Here is a 25,549-nt window from a genome sequence, read left to right on the forward strand (position 1 = left end):
GCGTCTGAGCGCGGAGCGAGCGCGCGCCGGGGCCCAATCACAGGCTTTGTGTTGCTCGCCGGTGCCGGGATCAGTCGCCAGAGGTAACGGCAGCGTCTCAGCATCCCAAAAGCAGACCGGAGCGAGAGGGAACCTGCGGGGTGAAGGCGACCAAGGTGAGACCGAGGATGTAGTCGCGGCCCGCGCGCACTCAACAACTCTCCCCCCCACCACACACACACACACACACACACACATACACACACTCGCACACAAAACAATCAAAGGCACGCGCTGCCGCGTAACAAGCCATGATGATAGCGTGTATTCATACGCCAACGCTCGCGCTGCATATTCGTACAGTGTACAGTGAGATTATTGTGTATGCTAAGCTTAAAAGATCGAGGTGTTAACGATCCCGGTAAAGTAAACACACACACACATACGGTCGGTGTGTTGGAAAGAGAGACCGAGAGATGATGCATGGGGTTTGGAAAGAATTTCCTGAACGCGTTTTGGTGCTCGATGAGCTTTTATTGTTTCTTGGTGAGAGAGAGCGGAGTCTCTCGGGGTTAAAAGCCCAGATTAGGGGGGAAAAAAACCTGCTGCGCGATTACAGCAGCGAGACTGTAAACATAACATTTAATAATGAATTTCGAGTATTTTTTTAACAAGTTGATGATTTGATGTAGCTGTGAGTTGCGGATGGCTGGTGGACCTCCTGCTGTGGGATAAAAAAAAAAAAAAAATCAAGAGATCCTGCCATCAGCCATTTGCGTAAGTCGAGACGTGTTCGCCCTCAACTTGTTTCGAGAGCATGCAAATGGCTACCTTGTAATGTCCTATTTATCAGTGCGCGGCGGTGATGGTGCTGCTGCTGCTGCTGCTGAGAGTCAAGAACGCACAATGTAGTGGGAAAAGTAGCAGCCGAGCGCGAATTGTAACACATCTCCAGGGCACACGGGTCACTTTGGCACTTTAGTTCAGTTTGATTTTACTTTCTGTGTTGTTTTAAAGCGTCTAGGTGTGTGATAGTCACAGAACAAGGGGTCAGCTCAGACCCAAGCTGAATCATACTAAAGCCACAGACGCATCATCTTGCTAGATTGCTGAATAATACACACTTGCACCAAGCACCCAGTGCCCCCCCTCCCCCCTCCTCAGTTAATAGACTGAGAGTAGACTGAGGTACAGAGATGACTCTGACATTTCTCATTTGACATTTCTTCCCTGCATTTGGTTGAGGTTATCGAAATCATCCGCCCTGGGTTCTTTCCTACTTCCCAGCTTGTTTTGCGAGTTCGGTAAGAGAACCCTGGTAAAATAAATGAAAGGCTTGACAGCTGCACATGTGCAGTTACTTCAAACTATAGTTCAGTGCATCACGCCTGTTGTATCTCTTTTGATAGTTATCTTGCCTCATGTATTCCCAGAATCAACTGTACAGCTGCATGTGTGCCACACAGTACTTCAAACTGTAGGTTTGTGCATCATGCTTGCATTTCTTCTAATGATTGTTATCTTGCACCATGTACTCTCGGAAGGGACTGTACTAAACTGTATTATTCTATTTTTTTACCCTTTCTATGAGGAAGGATCTTACTGTGTGTGTGGTGAACTTTTTACAAATCTTTTAAAATAAAGCGTGGAAGTTGCTTCTTAAGGTCCAAGTATGTACTGTCAAATTGCTTTAATGTGTACAGATGTGTACACAAGATCCACCATGTCTTGTATAACATTAGTTCTAAGGAGAGGAGGAGTACAGTTTGGATGGCACTTTTATTTTTAAAAAGTGTTTATCTGGAATGGCAACGTTGCCTTGAAACACTGATATTTGCCATATGTTGGTAAGAATAATAAGTGATTCAATCTTTCCAATTGACTCTCTTTTTATGGATGCTTAAATGTCACATGGTCTATTTAACTGTGGCTTACTTGAATTTATACCAATTCTTTATTTTTTCCTCATGCAATTATTTCCCATGTGTGCTCTGTATTTGAGGATTGTGTGACTGTTCCCTGGGTACATACCTGATTTATAAAAAAAAAAAAAAAACACAAATAGACACGCACCTTTCTTTACACACCTCCAGCAATTACTGTAGTATTTAACAAACTGGTGTTTAGTGACCACACTTACTGTACATACACGTAATGTGTATTACACATGACTCAATCTAAGCAAAATAAAGCAAAAAAATCTAAGCAAAATAAAATATGTTCCTAATGTTAGAAACTTTTTTAAAACTTTGGCTCAGAAAGATTATTACTAAATCTAAAGCTTAGCGTATACCACAGTAAGACATCAGTAAGTGTGTAAGATCTGATGCCTGTTAATTTTGACTTTAACTTTTTTCCTAATCGTTAATTTTAAATGTTCATATTTTAAGTTAAACTGATATACAGTCTGCTATGCATGCATACATGAGATATGACGTTTCTAGATTTCTGCCTCATACCTCCTGAAGCTCTGGTTTAATGAGCCCTGTGTATGCATGTATGTATGGTTCTCAGACGTGTTTGTATGGAGCACTGGCCACTAATGGCTATGCTGAAGGATAATTCCCTGTTCTGAGGTTAGAAACCGGACTGAACTGGACTGCCTATATTTTGATAGTGCCTGGGGCTATCGCTACAGTCAGACTACTGAATTGTGGGTCTTGAGAAGAGAAAAAAAAATTAAAGTTACATCATAGAAGGGATCTCTCTCTCTTTCTCATATAGTCTCCCTCACTCTCTGTTTTACTTTCTTTTACTTACTGTCCTCCTGCATATTTAGTTTTTAAAGACGGTGTGTCTCATGTCATTGGAATTTGCCACATTTAATCATTACTTACACAGAACACATACCCCTGTTCCACCTCCAATGTGCGTGTGGCCAGGAACACACACACACGTACACAAAGTCTTCTTTTAGTGTAAACTTACAGATAATCATATGACTCTCCTCACTCCCGCAACCTCCACAGTTTGGGTTTTGTCCTAATCCCTCTCACTCTCTTGCACACTTAATCAAAAACAGGAGGCCAATTTTGGAGCACAGTGGCCACAACTACACCCCTGAATACCACGACTTCTCGAGGCTCTAGCATATGAACTCGCTCAGTTCCTTAAACGTGTTCATTTCTTTCTAAGAGACCTATCAAGCATTTTGGGTGACTTTGGAACCTGAGTTTGTGTTGAGTCTTGAGCTGGGATAATCATGCATGTTTGAGCACCTATACACATACGTACTGACTGATTCTGTTTTGAACATTGTGTGGGTGTGTGTGTGCGAGGGGGGTGGGGTGGGCAGAGGGCTTAGACTTCATGGCTTATGGGGCGTCTGCATTTTTTGGCATTTCCTCACTAAGCTCGGCTTCGTTTCAAGGAACTCTCTGCATTCGGCTTAACCCTGTCCTGGCGCTGACTTTGTTCATCTCTCTTTGTCTCTCTTTGTCCAAGGCCAGTCCTCTGTCCCTCTTGTTTGCCTTGGGCTACTGCAGAAATTAAATTGATTAGTGGTACTGTCTAAAAATAGATGTACTGGTTGCCATGGCAACCCCCCAGAGCCCGGAGTTGTTGCCTTGTTTGATGAAGACCTGTGCTTAAGTGTTGTAATATTGAGAGAGAGAGAGACACACACACACACACAGACACACATGCGCACACACACGAGCATCGTGACAAGCAGATCTCGCTCTTGTTATAGTCAAATGCTGTTGTCCTGATTTACATGGCTACTCTGTTTCTATAATCTGTCCCACAGGTGACTTCCTGAGTCTTTCATTCCTCTTAGAGAAGTGTATCTTGTGCTTGTGTGGAGTGTGTGTTGACCCTCCCCCCTCCCCCCTATCCAGGTAAGCTTCTCTTCAGGGAAGAAGCCTCTGCTATAGACGGCAGTGATGGAGAGAAAAGAAGCAGATCTGCTGCTCCAGCTTGTAGAAGACAGGCTTTGGAGTCTACTCTACACAAATTAGCAGCGTGCCCATTCTCTTGGCTGTCAGTATGGTGTGTGTGTGTGTGTGTGTGTGTGTGTGGGTTGCTGAATGGCGATAAGGATGAAGTGCTGTCAGTTGGAGGCTCCGGCACTCGTGCCAGATCTTCACTTCGCTTTGGTGGCTCACTGAGTGTGTTTGATGATCGCATCCAGTCCAGTTTGGTATCTGGTCTCTTTTCTGATCTCCATTCGTGCTTCTATCATGTGATTAGGTTACACATGCTCCACTGTCCTGACCTCCCCACTCTGCCATTACATCTCATGCTATTAGATTTATCTGCAGATCATTCGGATTGGATGCATCCAAAAGCGGTCAGCTGGAGCTGGAGCAGACCGAGACTTGGAATTGTAGCTATTCCTTTCTAGCAGGAAGACACTGTACTGAAATCCAATGTTCCCTTCATCATTATTAATTTTATTCATCTGCCAATATTGTGGAGTTCTTAAAAAGCAGCCATGCAGTGAATTATGGCTTCTGAGTTAAAGGTTAATGAATGTACGGAATGTTTGGAGCGCATCGGCAGGCGTCGGAGTCTTACCGTGCTTTTTGTGTGACCTAAACAAGCCGAACTGTGGGAACACTAGTGACTCCTCAGGGGTCTCTGTGGAAGTGCTTAGTGTTTAACTGTGACTCGCTGTTCCCTCCTGTACATGTGCAGTGTTTTGTCTTTCTTCAGCCATGTCATGAGATGCTGTTTTATGTAATAGCTCTGCTTAAAGTAGCACTGTGGGACTAAGCTAATCGCAGTCAGTGTGTGTGTGTGTGTGTGTGTGTAAGAGAGAAAGAGAGAGCAGTCCCCTTAAACACAATGAATGTGTCTGAATCAAGGTCATTTATTGTTTGCTGCATTTTGCTATGATTTCTGTGCTTTTTTTGTTGTTGAGTGAATAACAAAGCAAGCCTTACGGATTAATTTGCTAGTTTGTGTTTTATTTATTTTACATCTATGTACTGTGTAAATATCAAGCTCAAGGTCAGCAAGTTTAACTGACCCTAATTTTCCATATCAATCCCAGGTGTTTCGACTACTTTAAGTAAAGTTAGTTAACTTGCTTGAGTGTGCATTAAGTCAGAATCTATCCAGTCAGTTATAATGCATTTATATAGAAGTTGAGTACTGTATATACATGTCATTTATGGTGAAAAAAGCCTTAGTTATGATGATTAAATTAGTATACATTGCCTTGATCCTAGTTTTGTTATAAAGTCGTTACCTTTTGCTCTTTTTTTTTTGTGGGCCACCCAAGCCTGTGATGCACCTCAGCGATCTCTAAGGAAAATGTAAAGTGTCATTATTGTATCTTACCTATAAAAGGCAAAGACAGGAAACTGGGTGTTCCAGGGCAGGGCAGGGCGGGGCTGGGAAACAAACCTGTGTCTGAGCAGTAGGGCAAATTTGACCAGTGCAGGGAAGTGTGTCATAGTTGAGGGACCCATGTTTAGTATCGGATATAATTCACATGCAGTCGTATGTGTCATATTCCTGCTTCACTTCAAAATTTACCTACTGCCTGTGATTTCTAATTATTAATTATAAAACTCTTAATAGCACTAACACTTAAAAGGCTTATGTGAGTTGGATGTGCCCTGTCCTTTATCTACAGTAGCAGTCAGAAATCTACATACATTATATGTATATGTATTATAATGCTAATGTATATAATCAATAAATCAATTCAAGCAAAAAATTATATATAACTACATCTGGCAGAATTCTGGTTGGACATTTGAGCCCTCTTCTAGGAAGAATTGGTATTGGCACAAGTCTTACCACAGTATACAAAAGTCTGATGCTCCATAGCTCAAACCTAGTCTGTTTTATCCATTCCATAACCTGTTTTGATGCATCTGTGGGGTCATGCGTTGTTGGAACACCCAATTTTCTTCAAGATTTACTCATCTAGCTTAGTGGTTCCCAACACTGCTCTACCAAACCAAAAAGGATGGTAATTAGCCACTTGGTTAATCAGGTGTGCGGGGTGCAAAGAAAACACTGAAACGTGTAGAGCACAGGGTCTTTAAGAACCAGGGTTGGAAACCATTGATCTAGCTGTTTTGATGTTATACTAAAGAATTCTGAACATTCCAACATTTCTTCACCATTTAAAATCTACCAGTTTTATAGGCAGAAATAAAGGCATGATCCACCAGCTTGGCAGTTGATACAGTGTTCTTGGGGTAGCTCAGTGGTTAAGGCATTGGACTACGGTTCGGAAGATCCCAGGTTCAAACCCCACAACCACCAAGTTTCCACTGTTGGGCCCTTGAGCAAGGCCCTTAACCCTCAACTGCTCAGATGTATAACAAGATAATGTAAGTTGCTCTGGATTAGAGCATCTGCCAAATGCCTAAATGTAAATGCATCACCAGCAATCAACATGCATCTGGTCAAATCTTGCCTTCAGAAAGCTTTGTTTTTTTGTCATGTGACTGTAGAAAGTGACACTGGTGTTCCAGCAGCTTCCAGTTCATGACAGGCCTGTGCCTTGGTGGTTCCTGGGTTGTTCCTGACCATCTGGACCTGTTTCCTTTTAACTCAGGGTGATGGTTTGGTTTTTTCCATGGTGAAGTGGCTACACCAGCCAAGAACTGTACTGGCATACTGTTTAGCAATTAGAACTGATCTTGGAGTCTGCACTTGTTTAGAAATGGCTTTAAGGTACATACCTGTCTTGTGTAAATCTACCACCCTTTTTTCTGCAGTGAGCTCCTTGGACATTGAAGTATGAGTTGGCCAATCCAATGAGTGCTGTAAAATCCTTTATGTTGGCACAGAGAACTGTCACTAATAGGATGCTTGAGAGGCCTTGAGCTTTTGGCACCACTTGTATAATATGAATGGGTGTATGTATATTTTTGACCCCGTATGTTTGTGTAAGTTATTTCAACTAAATAAAGTTTTAAAGTTTTTTTTTAGTTTAAAAATAAAAGGTTTTCTACAAGAATTCATTGAAAGTTTAATATTGCATTTATGTTTGTAATGAGCATACAGCACCAGTCAAAAGTCTGGACACCAGTTTGGATTTACTTTCTACATTCTAGAACAATAGTGGATTTATGAAATAGCACATATGGCATTAGGTTATTAACATCATCATCAGCAGCAACAACAGTCAGTTGTTATTTTAAGACTAGTGTTGGGTACCGAAAACCGGTGCCAATACGGCATCGGTACCTATATAACCGATATGTACCGGACCGAAACCGAACGCAAATTTTGGTGCCTCATTTTGGTGCCACTTAAATGCCTGAACTGTCGATAAATGACACAGTTGTAATAAGCACCAGATTCATCAACACACATGATCGCTAGTAAAATTAAAATACTGCATTCATGGGGTGTCAGAAATGATCGGAAAAATAAATGATTTCCTTTTTAAAACCGGTACCGTTTTAAAAGTATCAATTTGGCACCAGTATCGGAAAAAACCCGAACGATACCCAACCCTATTTAAGACACAAAGGTTGTAAGACAGTATTGTCAAGTGCATTTGAAAAATCCATCAAACACTAGGGTGAAAATGTCTCTTATGCAGACCATCCCAGGAAATTTATTGCTGCGCAAACGGCCTCAGATTAGAGCTATTATGAAGGCTTTACAGAGCATCTCAATATCAACCCTTTAAACCAGAGAATTTTATTATTTTGGATGCCTTCAGCACAATGTGTAAAACCAAGTAAAGATCAGGAAAGACCATGGAATTTTAAAGGTGTGTCCCAACTTTTGACTGGTTGTGCACGTTAACTTCTGACCGCATACATGTCCGCCTTTTTCGGTCTCTAAAATCACTCCCCTGTGGGCTTTGTAGACTTTTACTACAAAGCTGAAAGCACACGTCTCTAGAACAACCATAGTACAGTAATGTCATGCCTTTGGAATGGGGTGTTCATATAGGTGTCATGGTCAGCTGCCTACAAAGTTGTTTCTGTCCGTCTAGTGCGTCCTTTCCTTCTCTCTCAGTCTTCCCTTTCTCTTATTCCTCCTTTCATTTCTTTGAATCATTCTTTCCTTTCTCACTCAAAAGTTTTGTTTGGCTTTTGGGACAGCGTGTACTCCCAGTGCATTGTGGGATCTCGGCAGATCTGTCCGCATTACAATAACACATTGTCCGGTTTACGGCCCCTGAGCACCAAGAGCCAACTCGTCCTGCCCCGAGGCAGTACACTGTCAGTTGCTGTTTGGATATCAGTAACTATGACAAGGAAGTGAATAAACTTAGTGTGTCATTGATATATTCCACATTTGCCCCTCAGTAGTTGAAACGTTCTCTTCGTTCTGTTTCCTAATCCCTTTTAAAAACCATGATTGAAATACTAAACATAAAAAAAGGCATTAGCATGCCAAATATAATAAACTTTTATCTTGCGTGATTGAGTCTTCAATATGTCTGAATCATACGCTAATATTAGATCCATATACCACATTCCTGTTGTGTCCTGCGAATAAACGAGTAGGACAGAGGCAACAACACTTTGATCAGAATGCTAACAGATTATTTGGAAACATGATTGGGGGAGGTGTGTGTGTGTGTGTGTGTATCGGTTGTGAGAGTCTCTGTAGAAAAAGAAGGATGGGGGTTGGGTTCGTTGAGCCCAAACTGCCCAGTACAGTACAGCAAGCAGATTGATTGGCAGCCAGATGCGGAGTGAGCGGAGAGGATTGTGGGATGGGGGAGGGGTGGCAAGAGGTATTGCTACACATGTGTGCCACCGACTGAGGAACAGTCACTGGATTTGTGCCACTCTGCTGGCAGCAAAAAAAAAAAAAAAAAAAAAAAGACTCTACTTGAGGGTGTTTTTTTTTTTTTTTTTTTGTATAAATGTATGTGTGTGTAGGAGTAAAAAAGTGAGTGTGTGTGTAAAAGAGTGGGAAGAGAGATGGCGTGGAAGAGCGCAAAAGTAAGCGTGTGTGCGTGTGTGTGCATGCGCGCATGCAAGGGGAGGGGGTAGGACAGGGCTAACAAAGGATCTACACACACTGGCATGACTTAGGCTTCCGTGTGGATGTTTCTTTGTGTGTGTGTCTCCAGCACTAATGTAATTCAGGCTCTCGCAGTCTGACTTTTAAAGCTTAATCAGTCTGTAGTTTTACTTCTTTCCTTTCTCCTCACCACACACACACACACACACACACACACACACACACACACACACACTACACATATTTAATTGCCTTGCCTAGCGATCGTGACTCTACTTTCCAACTCTTATTTGCTGAAGATCTGAAGAAATTCATGCATAGATAAGTGTGTGTGTGTGTGTGTAAAGGTTTGTTGGTGGTTCTGTTTGACATGCCCGCATTTTACACACATTTTACACACTGCAGATTTCAAGTGTTTATTTTTTCATCTGTAGAAGGTACATGTACTCCTCAAGGTCTGGTCTGATGAGGAGGTGGCTATACAAGTGGACGTGTATACGAGAGTGTGTATATGGAGTGTGTGTGTGTGTTTGTGTGTCTGATCTTGTCGCTTACCATACCTCCATCTTAACACCTCCGTTTTCCTGCCATGTGAGAGCTGCTGGAGGCGTACAAGGACTGTGTTGACTGGCAGAGCGCCCAGTGCTCTGTGTGTGTGTGTGTGTGTGTGTGTGTGTGTGTGTGTGTGTGTGTGTGGACACATACAGCTCTGTGTACAATTATGTTGTGTGTGTGTGCGCGTGTGTGTGTTCGGCAGGAAAGGAGGAAGCTGATTAGTTGAGGGAAGAAAAATGAAACAGACGTTGGAAAGAGACACAGTGGTTTTCTGTTTCAGAACGGGATAAAATGGACCCTCTGGGAGAAAATATCACATTTGAGGATGGTTGCATCATGCAGATCTACCAAAGGCATCTCTGAATGGTTACTTTTTTTTTCCCTGAGGCTTGTTAAGTCCCGCCCTCTTTCTGTACTGTACCTCCATATTCTTTTTTTCTTTCAGTAGTGCTTCTCTTGTTTTGCTCCTTAAATCTCCGAGCCTGTGGATCAGTGAGAAGTCACTGCCTCCGTAAGCATCTGGTTCTCGCTGCATATATAAACGTGTGAGTGGTAGAGAGAGTGAGCAGAAGGCTTTGTATATGACGTGTTAAGGAAATGTGATATTTCGCCTTTGTCTACGCTGTTCACACTGTTAAGGCACAGATTAACAGCCTCGGATGAAAAATATACTTGTGATGTTCCTTATCGTTTTAAGTTTCTTGAAGAGGAAACTTTTTTCTGTAAGGGAAACCCCCTCAGGTGGGATTCTCCATAGAACCTTTAAGGGCTTCCCTGAAAACATAAATGAAATAATCTTCGAGTTAGGGCTGGTTGGAACGGTTTGTTATTTCTAAAAGTTTCCGAGTAAGGAGGTGCTGAAATTCTGGACGAGTACTTATGTTTAAAATTATAATATTGTCGATACTGATTTTTTTTGTGTGTGTGTGTGCATTTTAAGTCAAGTCAGGTAGCCTTTAATTGTCATTTCAACCATATACAGTTCAGTACACAGTGAAACGTTCCACCGGAACCAAGGTGCTACATAAATTAACAAAACTAACTAGCTATCTAAAACATCTAATTAGCCCTCTAGCTAAAACGGAACAAATTTCTACAATAAATCATAAACTGACTGTGTAAATCACATCCAAATCGCAATTGCTTATTTGTTTATAGCCTTTTTAACACTCGGGCACTAAACATCGAAACAATACAGACAAATTAGGACAATCAAGACAGTAAAACCTCATACTTGTCTGGTTTTGCATGAAACCTAGATAAAAGATTACGTATATGAAAATGAGTACTACACATGCTGGATTGTTGATGTGCAGGTCTTGTGTGAAAAGCTGTGTTTTGCACGTGACTTTGAAAATTAAAAATGTTTCAGAAACAGCTCGATATGTTGGGGGAGTGAACGAAAATTAGTTAAAATTACACGTTATTAGTTTAAATGTTAAATTCTGACCTAGGAAAAGTGTTTCCAATTTTCTCAATTAACCTATTCCCCTTCATAACGGTTCTCCCTATATACAGTTCATGTGTCGTAGTTAGAAACACCCACTAAGCACTTTATTAAGAGCACCATACTAATACTGGGTTCCCTTACTTCTGTACTTCTGAAGCAGCTGCTGTTCTTCATGGCATGGATTCCACAAGACGTTGGCAACATCCTTTTGACATTCTGGTTCATGTTGACATTGCAGTTTGCAATCCCTGCAGATAGAGGTGCACTTTTATACTGTGAATCTCCTATTCTAAGACACAAAGATGGTCTAGTGTGTTTAGGCGTTCTAGTGCGTTTTCCAAGTCAACATTTATTAAAAATCTTTGCTCATCTTGCGGAACACTCACAAATCCGCGTTACTCGCAATCCGAGGTTCCACTGTACCATTAAATCACCTCCACCAGCCTGGACCAATTACACACAGCAGGTTGGGTCCATGGATTCATGCTGTTGGTGTCAAATTGTCCAGTTTTAGTGAGCTTGTGCCCACTGCAGCCTTAAGCTCTCTGTTCTTGGCTGACAGAAGAAGAGTCTGACGTGGTCTGCTGCTGTTGTAGCCCATCTGCCTCAAGGTCTGTTGTGTTGTGCATTCTGAGATACTTTTCTGATCACCATAACTGTACGGAACAGTTATTTGAGTTTCTGTCAACTTGAACCAATTTTCTATTCACATCTCATATCGACAGGAGAAAACTGCCATTCACTAATTTTTTTTTTTCTGTATTGCTTTAATCTGAGTAAAATCTAGTGTGTGAATCCCAGGAGAGCAGCATTCAGTTCTCAAACGTGTGTCTGGCTCCAATAATCATGCCACAGTCAAAATCACTGAGATCAACCATTCTGATGGTTGACGTGAACATTACCTGGAGCTGCTGGCCTGTGTCTGCGTGATTTTATATATTGCTCTTATATAAAATTGACTGGCTGATTCGTAATGAACATGAATGATTCCTTGTACAGATGTTTTTAATAAATTGTTGAATGAATGTCTTTTATATTTGTGGTTTATTCAATGCTAGATCTGCTTTGTAGAGTAAGAAAAGAACGAATTATACGTAAGAAAAGAACGAATTACAGACTTGTATAATGTGTTGTCGGTATTTGTTGGAGGTAATTGTAACATTATTAATTGGTTGGTTTATTGCCTGGTAAATCCAGCACTGGTTTTGATCCAGAGAGCCCTTCATTTTGGGTTTGGCCAAGAATTTTTATTTTGCTGACATCACTGACATCCAAAGGTTTATAGCTTTACAACGGCATGATCTGCCAACCAGTGAGCAGAGGTAGGTGTAAGGAACAATGAGCCGAACCTGTCCGAGGATAGGATTTGAAGGTGGGAGTCTTTGGAAGGAGAAGTTTAGGTAGGTGTATAAGTGCAGGGTTGTGTGGTACTTTCCAAGTCAAAGTTTTGTTTGTTGGTTCTGCATGCAGTGTGAGATGGTTTTCCAGTGTAGGTGGAGATCCAGAGTCATATTAGTTGAATCTTTTTTTGGAAACGGGTGAGTAATCTGGCTGTGGAGTTTTCAACGCAGACTTTTGCAAGGAAGACCATTATAATGGTGTCAGAAATGCTTTAGGTGCCACTGCATCCTCGAATGTTGCTGCTGTTTGTGGTTTGAACAGTCAAAATCGGCAAATCTACTAATCCAGACAACGGTGGGGTGCGATCAAATACCACCGCGTGTGTGTGTGTGTGTGCTCAACGACACACTCATCTCAACCCTCAGGACTTGCCTGGTTCTTCCTTATGCTCCAATTCTTCTTGGAGGTTTTTCTGCTTGTGACCTACCTTCTCCTGGATGGCTACAGGACTCACTTTTGATCCAGCTGATGATGATAATCTCACTTGTACTCGATATCTGCTGCTGTAATCGTCAAGACTCTCATGCGCAAGGTATGCTCATAACAGACATTCTTTCCACTCTTTTAGTGCTGTTTTCCTTTAGTCTTGTACACTTGTGCGGATTATAATCCCATCATGCGTTATCCCCCTGGATGGACAGTCTCCCTCACTTCTGGGATCAAAATTTCCATCTGGATTCCTCCTAAGGTGTATACAACTATACAACAAACAGTGATGCTGTACAATGTTGCAAAAGAGCAAATTAAACTTATCTTTATCTCACTTTCGAGTGATGAAGTGCTTAGATTTGAAAAGTGTCAGCTTTTCTGTTAATTGTCCCATATGTTTTAAGCGATGGTCTGACATAAGGCTGGATGATGGGGTATTGGTTTTGGACAGCAATTAGAAATGTCATGATTGGGAAGAATATACAGTACGGTTATAATATTTCCCTCATGGAGCAACTTCTCTAGATACAAAACTTTTCTCTGTTTAAGATCATTGCCTGAAGGCAGAGGGCATTAAGCATGTCTCAACACATGACCCGACGCATGACATGAACAAAAAAATATTACCAAGGTAAATATGATGAAACAACGGAGAAAATATTCAAAATAATGTTGGCTTTACCATAACTGCCTTAATAAAGTGATGAGACGGGCAGTATTCTGAATTCAGTTGTACTTTCTTTTTCCTGTGATGATTTCATTCATGACCGATGATGGTACTCTTGGCTCTGAAGGATAAATGTTCTAATGGCTGGACATGTTTTTCTGTGTGTGTGTGTGTGTGTATGCATGTTCTCCTCCAGAATGGACCGTATGAGTGAGGAGGCATTGCGGCTCAACCTGCTTAAACGAGGCCTGGAGCCAGCAGAGGAGCGTAGCCGAGCTCACGATGACGTCCTGCCAAAGCGGCTGAAAATGGAAGGTCACGAGGCCATGGAGAGACTAAAAATGCTTGCACTGCTCAAACGCAAGGACCTGAGTGGCCTGGAGAGCGGCTCTGGCACACTGGGAGATCTGCGAGCCTCCGGAGCCAGCAGCCACGCTGCGTTGCAGAGCTACACGGCTTATGAAGAGAAGATGAATGGCAGCCTGAGGACGCCAGCCGTGTCCCACTCCCTTATGGGCCGTAGCGGGAAAGAGAACATCAGTGACGAGCCGGTGGACATGAGCTCCAAGAGGAGGTGAGAGAGAGTGAGAGAGAGAGTGAGATTGGTCGGTTTGTGCTGTGTGGGGTACAGGTAATGTATAAAACTTCAGCCCAGTGTAGTCAATGTACTGGATTAATCCATCAGGATAAAATTAAGTGGTGACAAGATTGCGAGGGTATCATCCAATGCCAAGTCAGTTATTTATGCAGCTGTATAAGGCACTCCTAGTATTGACTGAAATGTTCCTCAAAATCTATTCTATTATGATGATCATCACTGTCGTCTCCTGTGGTGTATTGGAGAAAATGGGGCGATTGTGAGTTCATGGCCCAGGACTGACACAAAGCCACTGATGGGGCCCTTAGCAAACTTCTTTATCCCCTAACTGCTCAGTTTGTATCCTGCCCCAGTTGTATGCTGTCTTGACAAAAAAAAAAGTCCGCTACATGAGTTAATGTACATGGCTGAGTCAAAAATTTACCGCACTCCGGCTGTAGAGTGCATTTTAATACATTTTTATAAAATACAAATACATCATTTTTCAACATAACCTCCTCCTTGCTTTTCCATACACTTTGTCCATCTGTCCACAAGCTTTCGTATTCCTTCATCATAAAAAAATGTTTTAGAAAGCACTGCTGCCTTGACTTTATCATCAGAAGTGAACCTTTATCCTCGTAGGGCTGCTTTCAGGGTGAAAGCAAGAACAGGACTATTTGAGAGAGACACCACTAAACAAAGTTTTTGGAGAGGGTGGACAGTGTGGGCAAAAGTGTACAGGCGTAGACATGTGTCGGGATCATTTCTGAACACTTCTTCGCTACAAATCACTTTCTCCATACTGCACACAGGGTCTCAGACCACTCTCAAGTGGGGCATCCATTTTTGCTCACTCCGCAGCAACTATGATACAACTGATGTAACATGATGCCATTTAAACAGCAGTGACCGGAGGGGATAGTAGCCTTGAACGGAAAGCGCTGTTAAGCCAACAGTGTGGGAATGATTTTTGACTGACTCGTAAATGTGAAACCCAGTTTGTATCAGTTGAAATATTATTGCGCATTATTCTAACTGTTTAAACATAAAAAAAAATATTTCTCTTTGTGAATATGCCAGTTATCTTGACTTATTGATGTTCTGAATGACTTCAGTGTTGTGGATCGAGAGCGTCACACTCCCTCTCCAGATGTGATTGTCTTATCCGACAACGAGGCATCCAGCCCCAAAGGAGCAGGCAGAGAGGAGAAAGTGAAGCCTGTGAACCTGGACATGTTCAAGGTAAAGAGGAAGTGAGGAGGCAGTCTGTGCTGCGTTTTCTCATCTCTTTGTGTTTGTGCATTTGCATTATGCGTGTGTCTGCGTTGCAGGGGAAGAGTGTAGCTGAGCGGCAACGAGTGATTAAGGCTTTAAGAGAGGAGCTGAGACTTGAGGAAGCTCGTCTGGTTCTGCTAAAGAAACTCAGACAGTCTCAGCTACAGAAGGAGAACCTCGCCCACAAGGTCTCTATCTCTGCCTCTTTCTCTCTCGCTCTCTCTTTTTTTTTTTTTTTTTTTTTTTTTACAGTTCATTTAATGTTCTGCCTGTAAAGCAGCAGTGAATTAAATTCAGTTTTGCTTTATTTTTGGAAAGGCAGAGCAAAAAAAGACTGTACTGAAACAGGATATATAAACTGACTTGCCAAGAAAGGTAGCTGTTTCAGAAGGGTCAGATTATTGGCCTGCAACAAGCAAACCTTAAAATTACAAGGATTGAGTTCAAAAATTAGAAAATAATTAACGACGGTTATCAGGGATCGCTTAAACATTCTGGTTGTAAACAATCGACAGCAGAAATCCCAGCTATGTTTAATAGTGAAAGTAAGAGCATTTACACCCACTTGTGCACACGCGCACATACACACATACACGTGCACACACACAGTGTGGTAAGAACTCACAAGATTGTGACTAAAGAGAAAACTAAAAAAAGAGAAAAGTTTTCAGTTTGCTAGGGAGTATAAGGATTTGGACTTTGGAGTAATGGAAAAAGGTCACATTGTCTGACGAGTTCCGACTGAGCCTATTACAGAGCAATGTGTGCGTCAGGGTAAGAAGGGAAACATCATGCTAAGTGGCCACTGTACAAGCCTCAGGCCTCAGGCAGTGTTCTGATCTGGGGTTGCTTCATTTGGTCAGACTCAGCAACGCTAAGTGGCAATAAAATGAGGTCAGCTGATGACCTTACAAGGGTGTCAAACAAAACCTTAGTGTGCTTTTTTTGTTTTGGTTTTTGCAAGACGGTGTATGTTCATACTTGTATACATACACTAATGCTCAAAAGTTTGGGATCACTTTCTCATGACATGGTCGTTCCTGATTTGTGAAATAATGCTGAAGGCGTCCGAACTATGCAATTATCATCTTGAACAGTTGATATTGAGATGTGTTTGCTGCTCATGAATGGTTAAGCCTTCATAACGGCTCTAATCCGAGGTGATGTTAATTGGTGACTCTAAATGAACTCCTTTACTGTATCTCCTCTGCAGCAGAGGTAGGTTTTGGTCTTGCTTTCCTGGAAAGGTCTTCATGAGAGCCAGTTTCATCATGGTGCTTGATGGGTTTTGCAAATGCACTTGACAGTGCAAGAACTGTTCCAGAAAGGCTGACCTCTGTGTCTTAAAATAACTTCTGACTGTTGTTGTTGCATAATTACCTAATTCCATATGTGTTATTTCATAGTTTTGAAATCTCCAGTATTGTTGTAGAATGTAGAAAATAAATCAATAAACAAAAAACAAAGAAATTTGTAAGTGATCCTAAATTTTTGAGCGATAGTCTACATCAAATCCATAGATACATGCATATACACTTCGATACACCCACACACACACAATCCTGATTAGAAATGGTCAATGTTGTGAGGAAACATGTCTCCAGTAAGAAAAGAAGCATGAAATGGACTTGGACCAATAGACCAGCCAGTTATTTGTCATCAGCTGTTTAGGTGCAAACAGCTGTGTGCCAGATTGAACCTCTACCATAACAGTGAAAAAGAAAAACACTAAATGCAGTACACAAATGGTATTGCTTTTCATTAGTGACATGCAAAAAAGACGCCACACTCATTGTTCAGTCGCAGCTCTAAGCCATTATCAGTGACATGGTTGTGAGTCCAGCCTGACTGTATCTTGGAGCTTTAATATCCAGATGGCTTGCCATATTAAGTAATGGCCCTTATATTTTATTATTGGCTCATTGTGATACCTTCAGTCTGAATTTAATGCTGAACTCTTTATCATTGAACTTGTCAAAATTAAGTGGTGCTTATGTCAAACCAGGATTTCTGGAGCAGAATACCAGAACAGTTACAGCTGAAGTAAAAGCTACCATTATTTCTCTATATCATCTCCTGCGCCACTAATGCATTATCCCAGTGTTTCACTAGTGATTGGATACCATCAAGGTAGAAAGTTTTAAATGTCGATTGATTTTTACGCCTTCGTTCACAAGACATTTTTTCACAAGTCCCGGTTTGGCTTGAACACCCCTCATACTACTATAATTTGAAAAAAAGTGTTCCTGTGACTAGAAATTGCTCACAGCTGACCAGTCTATGCACACTCTGCCTTAGGTTCCCTATGTTATGTACAATGTCGCATATGTACTACACACTGATGGAAGTGAAATACCAATAGAGCAGACTGAAATACACTGACTCAGCATTTAAATCTAAAAAAGCATTCTCTTAATGAATCTCGGATGTGTGTTGCAAATTCAGTGTTGGCATGTCGGTAATGAAAAACAATACTGTGTTGTTTTACATGTTTTTACTGTCATGATTGCTTTTTAATCTGGCATTTGATCTTCAGTAGATTTTGCAAATTTAACTTTTATATATTAATGCGATTTGATTTTTATCTGCTGCTGACACACACCTGTTTATCTGCTCAGCTTATTTTTCTGCCCTTATTGAGAGAGGTCAGGTTTGTTAAAGGGTAGGGGGAACTTTCAACTGTGGGGTCTTGATGACTAATATTCTATTTAAAAGATTTTGTAATATGATGAATGCTTCACAATAAAATAAATAAGTGCAGCAAATGTTAAGGTAATAAGGGAACATTGTTTGTCAGTGTATGGTTATTACGCTTTGGCAACATCCCTTTTATTTGTCACATCACCTCATGATTAAATGCTCTATAAAAAAGGTTAAAACCATCTGTCTGAACTGAAAATTTAATAATTCCTGATGACTATGAAGCATGATAATAGAATCTTATGCATATAACAAAGGGGGCAGTGGTGGATCAGGTGGTTGAGACTTTGAGTTGCTGAACAGAAGGTCGCTGGTTCGAGCCCCACCATTGGTGGGTTGCCACTGTTGGGCCACTGGGAAAGTCACTTAACCCTATGGCCATAAAATTCCCAGCCACTGGAGATGCAGGGCATCCTCAGTGCCGGTCCCAGGCCTGGAGGAATTGGTGGGTCGATCCAGGAAGGGTGTTTAGCAATAAACTTGTTGATTATAATTTGCAAAATTATTTGATGTAGAAAACTCTTATGTTTTAACCAAAAATATTAAAAACGAGCAATTATAGGTATAACATTACTACATGCAGTGATCCCATATGACTATAACAATATAACAGTCAGGTGTAAAGAAAGCATGTGTACAAATGTTTTTCCTTCATCTGTCACTCAGGTATCAGTGGTGCAAAGCAGTTCCTCATCCGTTCACCCCTCAGCTCACAGCTCTCAGTCTAGCAACAAGCTGCCCGTCAGATCTGGCCACACACACCACGGTGGAGACGCCCAGAACCTCCGTGCTGCACAGGTCAGGAGAAAACATGCTACCCTCAGCGCACATAACCACATACTATGGATAAGCTCTTACTCTTACACTCAGCATGGTAACTTTAAAATATGAGCAGAAATCCGCAGCTCATGACTGCCCTCCTGTGGTGGTGAATAAACTTGCTTTCCTGACATCCATGAGTAAGAGAGCGTTTCCCTGTAGCGTTTGTGTAGTTTGTCACTGAGAGTGTGTGTTTCTCCCCAGGGCCAGAGTGTGATCCGGTCTGCAGCCAGTGCCTCCATTCCCCAGATGATGATGTCACAGCGAGTGGTTGCTCCCAGCCCGGGGCAGCTGCAGGGCCACAGAGTGTCGAGCAAACCGAGCAGCATGCGCACCTCCACAGCCAGCATCAACAGCACTGTCAACTATCAGCAGGTACTGTGCGTGTGTGTTTAAATAGGTCTATACACTACTGTATATATGGTGTATAATAGAATCTTTCCATAGACTTTCTTACCACTTATTGTATTAGTCATTAGATAGTTAGTGTATACAATATAACCACATTAACGTACATATAAGATCTGCTTAAACTGCTTAATCCGCTGCTTGGATCCTAAGCTAAATTTTGGACTGTATTACTTGTACTCTGTGCTGTGATAAAGTTTGATTATGACCAGTGTAGGTGTCAATTTAAGTAGTTTTACAGTTATAAAACAGTTGTAAAATTTGAGTTTTTGTGTTACAGGACTAGCCTAGTTTATGGTTGGTCTGTAAGGATGTTCTGGAGATTCATAAACATGTGATGGAGTTTTCATTTGGACACAATTCTAAGACTTCCCAATACATACACTATATAGACAAAAGTATTTGGCCAGGTTTCCTCCAGGTACTCCGGTTTCCTTCCACAGTCCAAAGCCATGCAGGTTAGGCTAATTGGCGTTCCCAAATTGCCCGTACTGTGTGAATAAGTGTGTGTGTGTGTGCCCTGCGATGGATTGGCACCCTGTCCATGGTGTACCACGGCCTCGTGCCCTAAGCCTCCTGGGATAGTCCATACCGCCTGAGACCCTGAATACAGGATAAAGCGGTATTGAAGATGAGTGAGTGAGTATTTGGCCTGCAATGGCATTGTATCCAAATACATACATTTCAATATGGAGTTGTTCCCACTTTTGCAGCTATAACAGCTTTCACTCTTCTTGGAAGGCTGTCCACAAGATTTTGGAGTGTTTCTGTGGGAATTCGTGCCTGTTTATTCTGTAGAGCATTTATGAGGTCAGACACTGATGTTGGACGAGAAGTTCCGTCTCACAATCTCTGTTCCAGTTCATCCCGAAGGTGCTCCTTAGGGTTAAGGTCGGGTCTCTGCGCAAGCCAGTTATCATGTTCTTCCACAACGAATTCATCAAACCATGTCTTTATAATCCTTGCTTTGTGCACTGGGACACAGTCATGCTGGGATAGAAAAAAGGACAAAGTTGTAAGCATATCATTGTCCCAGATGTCTTGGTATGCTAAAGCAATAAGATTGTCCTTCTCTGGGGATAAGGGATTGAAACACCTGAATTCAATAACTAACAGGTATATTATACTGAAAGAGGTGATGATGATGGTTATTATGATTATTATTCACAAAATCTGAAACATCCATTGTTGTTAAACACAAATTAACATTCTGTGTGTGTGTGTGTGTGTGTGTGTGTGTGTGTGTGGTGCTTGTTACAGCCCTCCAGTCAGCAGATGTCTGTCCCTCAGCGTTCCAGCTCCTCCTCCATCTACATGAACCTGGCACACATGCAGGCAGTGGGCGTGGCTGGGATGACCGGAGGAGTGGGAGTGGCTGGTGTGACAGGTGGAGTTGGAGTTTCGGGGGTAGGCTCTTCCTCATCCAGCTCTGTGCAAGACGTGGCCAGCAGCCAGGCTGCGGCCAAACTGGCTCTACGCAAACAGCTGGAGAAAACCCTGCTGGAGATCCCGCTGCCTAAACCACCTGCGCCTCTTCTCTACTTCCTGCCCTCAGCCGCTAACTCCGAGTTCATCTACCTGCTGGGACTGGAGGAGGTGGTGCAGAGCGTTCTTGACAGCCAGGGTGAGAAGGATAATAGTCCACTATTAATCATTTGTTGGCTCACAGTTTGCTCACATTTTCATTATTATTTGAATGCAAATTAAATTAAATGTCACTAAAATCGTGTGTGTGCACGCAGTTAAGCTGTGCGGAACAACTGGTCATCTGGAGCCCTTTGCTTGCGCTCAGTGTAAAACTGACTTCACCCCTCACTGGAAGCAGGAGAAGGGTGGACGCATCCTTTGCGAAACGTGCATGACGTCCAATCAGAAGAAGGCTCTGAAAGCCGAGCACACCAATAGGCTGAAGAACGCCTTTGTGAAGGCGTTGCAGCAAGAGCAGGTAAAGTCAATGTGGCCTAGGTGTACTGCCAATATCGGCTCATCTGTATGCAGAGATGCCTTGTGTATTGGGTGCTTTCTATGCTCACTGTGTGGGTGTGTATGTGTGTACGTTTTGTAGGAAATTGAACAGAGATTACAGCAACAAGCTGCCCTGTCCACCAGTTCTACAGTGTCTGCAGCTAGTGTGAGCAAAGCTGAGTCCATGATGAGGCATCACAGCATGAGACAGGTACACACACGTATTGAAAAGCGAGAATATTATGTCGAAAAATGATGTTTTTTTTTCTTTTCCAAAGTGAATTAAAATAAATTATACAGCTAGAGTGGGGATAATTTTTGATCCATCCTCTTATATGGAACACATTTAAAAATTATAATGCCAGAATAGACTTTCCATCTCACCCTTTTCTGTTACAGGTATAATTAATCACCTAAGGTCTATGGGTTTTCTAAACAGGATGTAGATGGAATGTAATATAAAAACTGCAAGCTCTGAGAACACACTCATTTCCCACTGTGTGCATGTACTGTGAACGCGTGTGCACTTGTTTTTGGTTTGCAGGCATCCTCGGCGCAAGTCGCTCAGTCCCAGGTGTCCATGCAGCGCAGCATATCGGCTGCAGGCTCTGGGTCAGCAAGAGGTGTCCTATCCAACTTTGCACAGGCATCCCAGCTTGCGCTACCTGGCGCAATAATGGGCATGACGAGCAAACACTGCTCTACATCCAGCAGCCGGTCACAGCATGACAACCGACATCAGCTGTACGGCATTCCTGGTAGGTAGCTTGTTCAAATGGCACATGGTGCCGCAGATGCTTTGTGTCTTGTAATGAGTTTATTACCCACCCTTTATACTAAAAAGTACAAAACATGGTTCTAGTTCTAGATTTTATATCATTTTGAGAGATAAATATTGTAAGCCTTTTTTCTTAGAGATATTAATCTTTCCTTTTTGTTTTTTAACTCACTTTGCAGGAGTCAACATTGCTTACCTGAGCTCTGGTAACGTTGGGGGTCATAAATCATCTAGTTTAGCAGACAGACAGCGAGAGTACCTGCTGGACATGATTCCTCCCCGGTCCATATCGCAGTCCATTACTGGACAGAAATAGGCCTTCAGTCTCACACTTAACCTCCTAACCCCAATACATGCACAAACAACCTTCTCATGACAAGCTCTCCCACATATGCTCCTTCTCTCTCTTTCTCTTTAAGATGAGCACACACACGCACTGTCTTTAACATATCCAGCCACGTCTCCCCGTCCCCTGTTGCATGCAGTGCCTGTCAGTCTGCTTACCAGCTACTCTTTCTGTGTAACACAATCAGTGACTGTATGTGGTGAACTTCACCAGTACACTGCAGTCACTCTCTGCAAGTATGCAATCCCTCCTCGACACTGCTCAACCCTTACATCTTCATCACTCAAAATGCTTGTGTGTGGACATGTTTTGTACATTAATGCACTTTCCGGTGAGAATGTGTTTTTAATTTTTGCTCTTAATATTTTGAACGTGTGCGCGGGTGTGGCAGCACCATACAGAGAGACAGAAGCTCTGAGAGAATCAAATCGAAATGGACATCTTGGGGGAGGGGAGGTTTCTCCCCCCCCCCCCCTGAAAGCAACTATCAGTGTTTTTAAGAAGATGGAATTTAAAAGGAGATGTCTTATTATATCACTACGCGGAGAACTTTGGTTTTGGCTACTTTTAGCTGACTGCAATACCGACACCCTATGACTCCGCATTTCCTAAAGACTTTTCTGTAAGTGTTTCTTGCGCAAACAGCCTGCTTTTTTTTTTTTTTTTTTTCCCTTTTTTTGCCCCCCCATCCCAGTCTGTCTTTGTCAAATTTTGTCTCAGCAAGGATAAGCCTATCAGTGAGTTACATTGTATGAAGCATTCAGTCCTGTGAGGCCACATTTACTAACTCCTTTTCCAATCACATACATGTACACGCTTTGCATTAGATCATGTGGTGGTGTATCGTTTATTTTCTGGTGCTCTTTTAAAATAAGCATTTTTTTTCTCATTAAATGGGAAATAATAAGAATGACACTTCAAGTCAGTCCATCTCTGACTTTAAACATGTAAAAAAATTAGAATGACTTATATTGCTAAGTATTGATTTTTAAAGTTGCCGTTTGTCAGATTTTCCTCTTTTCATCATGTAGTTTACTGAAGAGTGGAATTTCTTATACACTGCACCTTTAATTGGACAGTGCAATATTGGGCAATGATTTTATTTTTGAAATTCAGTGATGAAAACTAACCGTTTGTTATGGCCCTGCACCATGATGGACACTTGGACATCGCTTTCCACGTTTCTCTATTACACATATAATCTTCGTTTTATTCATCTTTTGTACAATATGTACAGTATAGTATGGTCACTTTTTTTATTTCATTATACCATGTGCCCCAGGGTACTGTTGGTGTTTAAAAAAACAAACAAAAAGTCTTCATATCTGTAAAGCTGATTTTTAAAAATATTTCTTATGAAATACCTGTAAAGATTCTTTTAGAAATGTAAGCCATTTTTTTCCCTTTTCATGCCCCCTTTATCTTACTTTACTTAAAAGCTGTTCAAGGTTTTATGAATATTAAGCTTATAACAAGTATTACAAATACTTATTTGCATGAGCAGATGTATTCTTAATAATGTATTGTAAATATGCCTTTAGCTTTTGGGGCTCAAAACATGGAACAATGCATTTGTACATTGTATAGGAAAAAAACAAAACAAAAGCCATTGATATTGTGAGTGTCATTTTGTCATGTGTTCCGTGTGTAGTGCTACACAAATTGTGTAAAAATTACAATTTTCTTTTCATTCATTCCTAAATATGTTTTTGTCCCCTCTGTATCAGTTGTGCTCTGTGCTCCATCCACCCAAGACCTTCTGTTAGAAGACTTATTTGGCCACAGTATTTCACTTAATTGTCTGTGTTAAAGTTTAAAATGAACACACAACCCTTTGTATATCTGTGTTAAATTTGGGGAAAGCTCAGACAACTTGGTGAAATGGTGTTGCCTCTGGCAATCAGAGATGTGCTCAGTTCTTCAATGATGTTCCTCTGGAAATGGCCATTTATGATCCCAGGGCTGGAAATGCTCTTGCTCTTCACTTTCTTTGCTGTTATTTGTTGTTATAAAAGCAACATGCTGTATTTGCTATGGAATGCTAAGCCGAATGTGAAAACTGAACAGAAGGAAGAAAAAAAATGTTTTCTTGCAGGCCAAATGTTGCTCCATATAATTTCAGTAAATAAGCTTACAATAAAAAAAAAATGAAGAACTTGATTAACATTGGATTATTTTTTTCACCAGTAGAAATTTTGGGCCTTTTGACTGTTTTAATGCACTGGTATTTCTGTAGGAAATCTTTTTCTCTTGGATGATTTTCTCTCCCCTGAGGCCCCCTGTCTACTCAGAAGCCCTTGTTATCATCTACACTTTCTCCATTGTTGCAGCACCTCTAATGAGCAGACGTGTTTCTTCTCTTTTTCTTTGTAGTCCACTCTATTCCGCCATTTTGTTACAGGGCTGGTAATCACAACACGTCATCACATAGATTTTTAATTAAAATGTTTTATTATGGAACTCTTTCGCTGGTTGCAGTGGTGTGAGAGCTTTACCCACCAACACAAAGTATAATACGTCTACATTTTTAAAGAATATTTTTTAAAAATAATTTTTTTCCACAAACTTGTACAGTGTATAAAATTTAATGTTTTAAAGTCTTGTTTGTTTTAATTTTAGCTTAAAGCTCATAAAAAAAAAAAATCCAGTATTTTAAAATATTAGTATAATTCCTAGGGAATGTCAAACTTCTAAAAAAAAAAAAAAAAAAAAAAAAAAAAAAGTTTATTATGCACTCACTTGGTGCATCTTCCTGAAGTTGTCTGTGCATGGTGGGTCTTGACGCACTGACTCCAACATCACTCCACTCCTCGTGAAGCAATCTCAACATCTTAAGTCAGTTTTGCTTGACATTCTTTTTAAGGCTGCGGTCATCCTTGTTGCTTGTGCACCTTTTTTTTCCACACTTTTCCCATCCAGTTAGCTTTTCATAAATATACAGCACTCTGTAAACAGCCAGCCCTTTATTCAAAGTTGAGCTTCTGTGGCTTACCCTATATGTGGATGGTGTCTATTATCTCCTTAACAACTGTTACCTCAGCAGTCTTCACCATTTTTACTCAAATAACATTCTAATGTTTTCACTTACTGGATTTAATCCGCAATCGAAATTAAAACAAAAAAGCTTGAAATATTTACAGTACTTGTACAATCTAGGATTTTTTTTTTCACTTTTCATAAGAATAGGTTTCACTTTTTGAATTAATTTACCAAAAATTTTATTTTTCCATAATAGTAAAAATTTGCACTGTATGTATTTATGAGACATCAGAAGACAAGTACCTCAGAAAACAAGG

At 41.2% G+C, this 25,549-nt stretch overlaps 1 protein-coding gene across 2 annotated transcripts; it reads left to right on the forward strand.

Moving 5' to 3' along the window:
- The first annotated feature begins 55 nt into the window (after nucleotides 1–55).
- On the forward strand, nucleotides 56–24,396 carry LOC128520932 (transcriptional repressor p66-beta-like). 2 transcript variants are annotated; one of them, XM_053495383.1, is made up of 11 exons: nucleotides 56–155; nucleotides 13,579–13,956; nucleotides 15,078–15,204; nucleotides 15,294–15,425; nucleotides 18,604–18,735; nucleotides 18,961–19,131; nucleotides 20,425–20,788; nucleotides 20,907–21,109; nucleotides 21,230–21,340; nucleotides 21,674–21,887; nucleotides 22,087–24,396. In XM_053495383.1, exons 2-11 carry the CDS (start codon nucleotides 13,580–13,582, stop codon nucleotides 22,221–22,223), a joined length of 1,968 nt encoding a protein of 655 aa, XP_053351358.1. In that variant the 5' UTR covers nucleotides 56–155; nucleotide 13,579; the 3' UTR covers nucleotides 22,224–24,396. The 2 variants fall into 2 exon arrangements, with proteins under 2 accessions (XP_053351358.1, XP_053351359.1); XM_053495384.1 differs by lacking the exon at nucleotides 56–155 and adding an exon at nucleotides 12,674–12,818.
- The last annotated feature ends 1,153 nt before the right edge of the window (nucleotides 24,397–25,549 follow it).

The sequence above is a fragment of the Clarias gariepinus genome, chromosome 4, assembly GCF_024256425.1.
Source record: "Clarias gariepinus isolate MV-2021 ecotype Netherlands chromosome 4, CGAR_prim_01v2, whole genome shotgun sequence".
NCBI lineage: Eukaryota > Metazoa > Chordata > Actinopteri > Siluriformes > Clariidae > Clarias > Clarias gariepinus.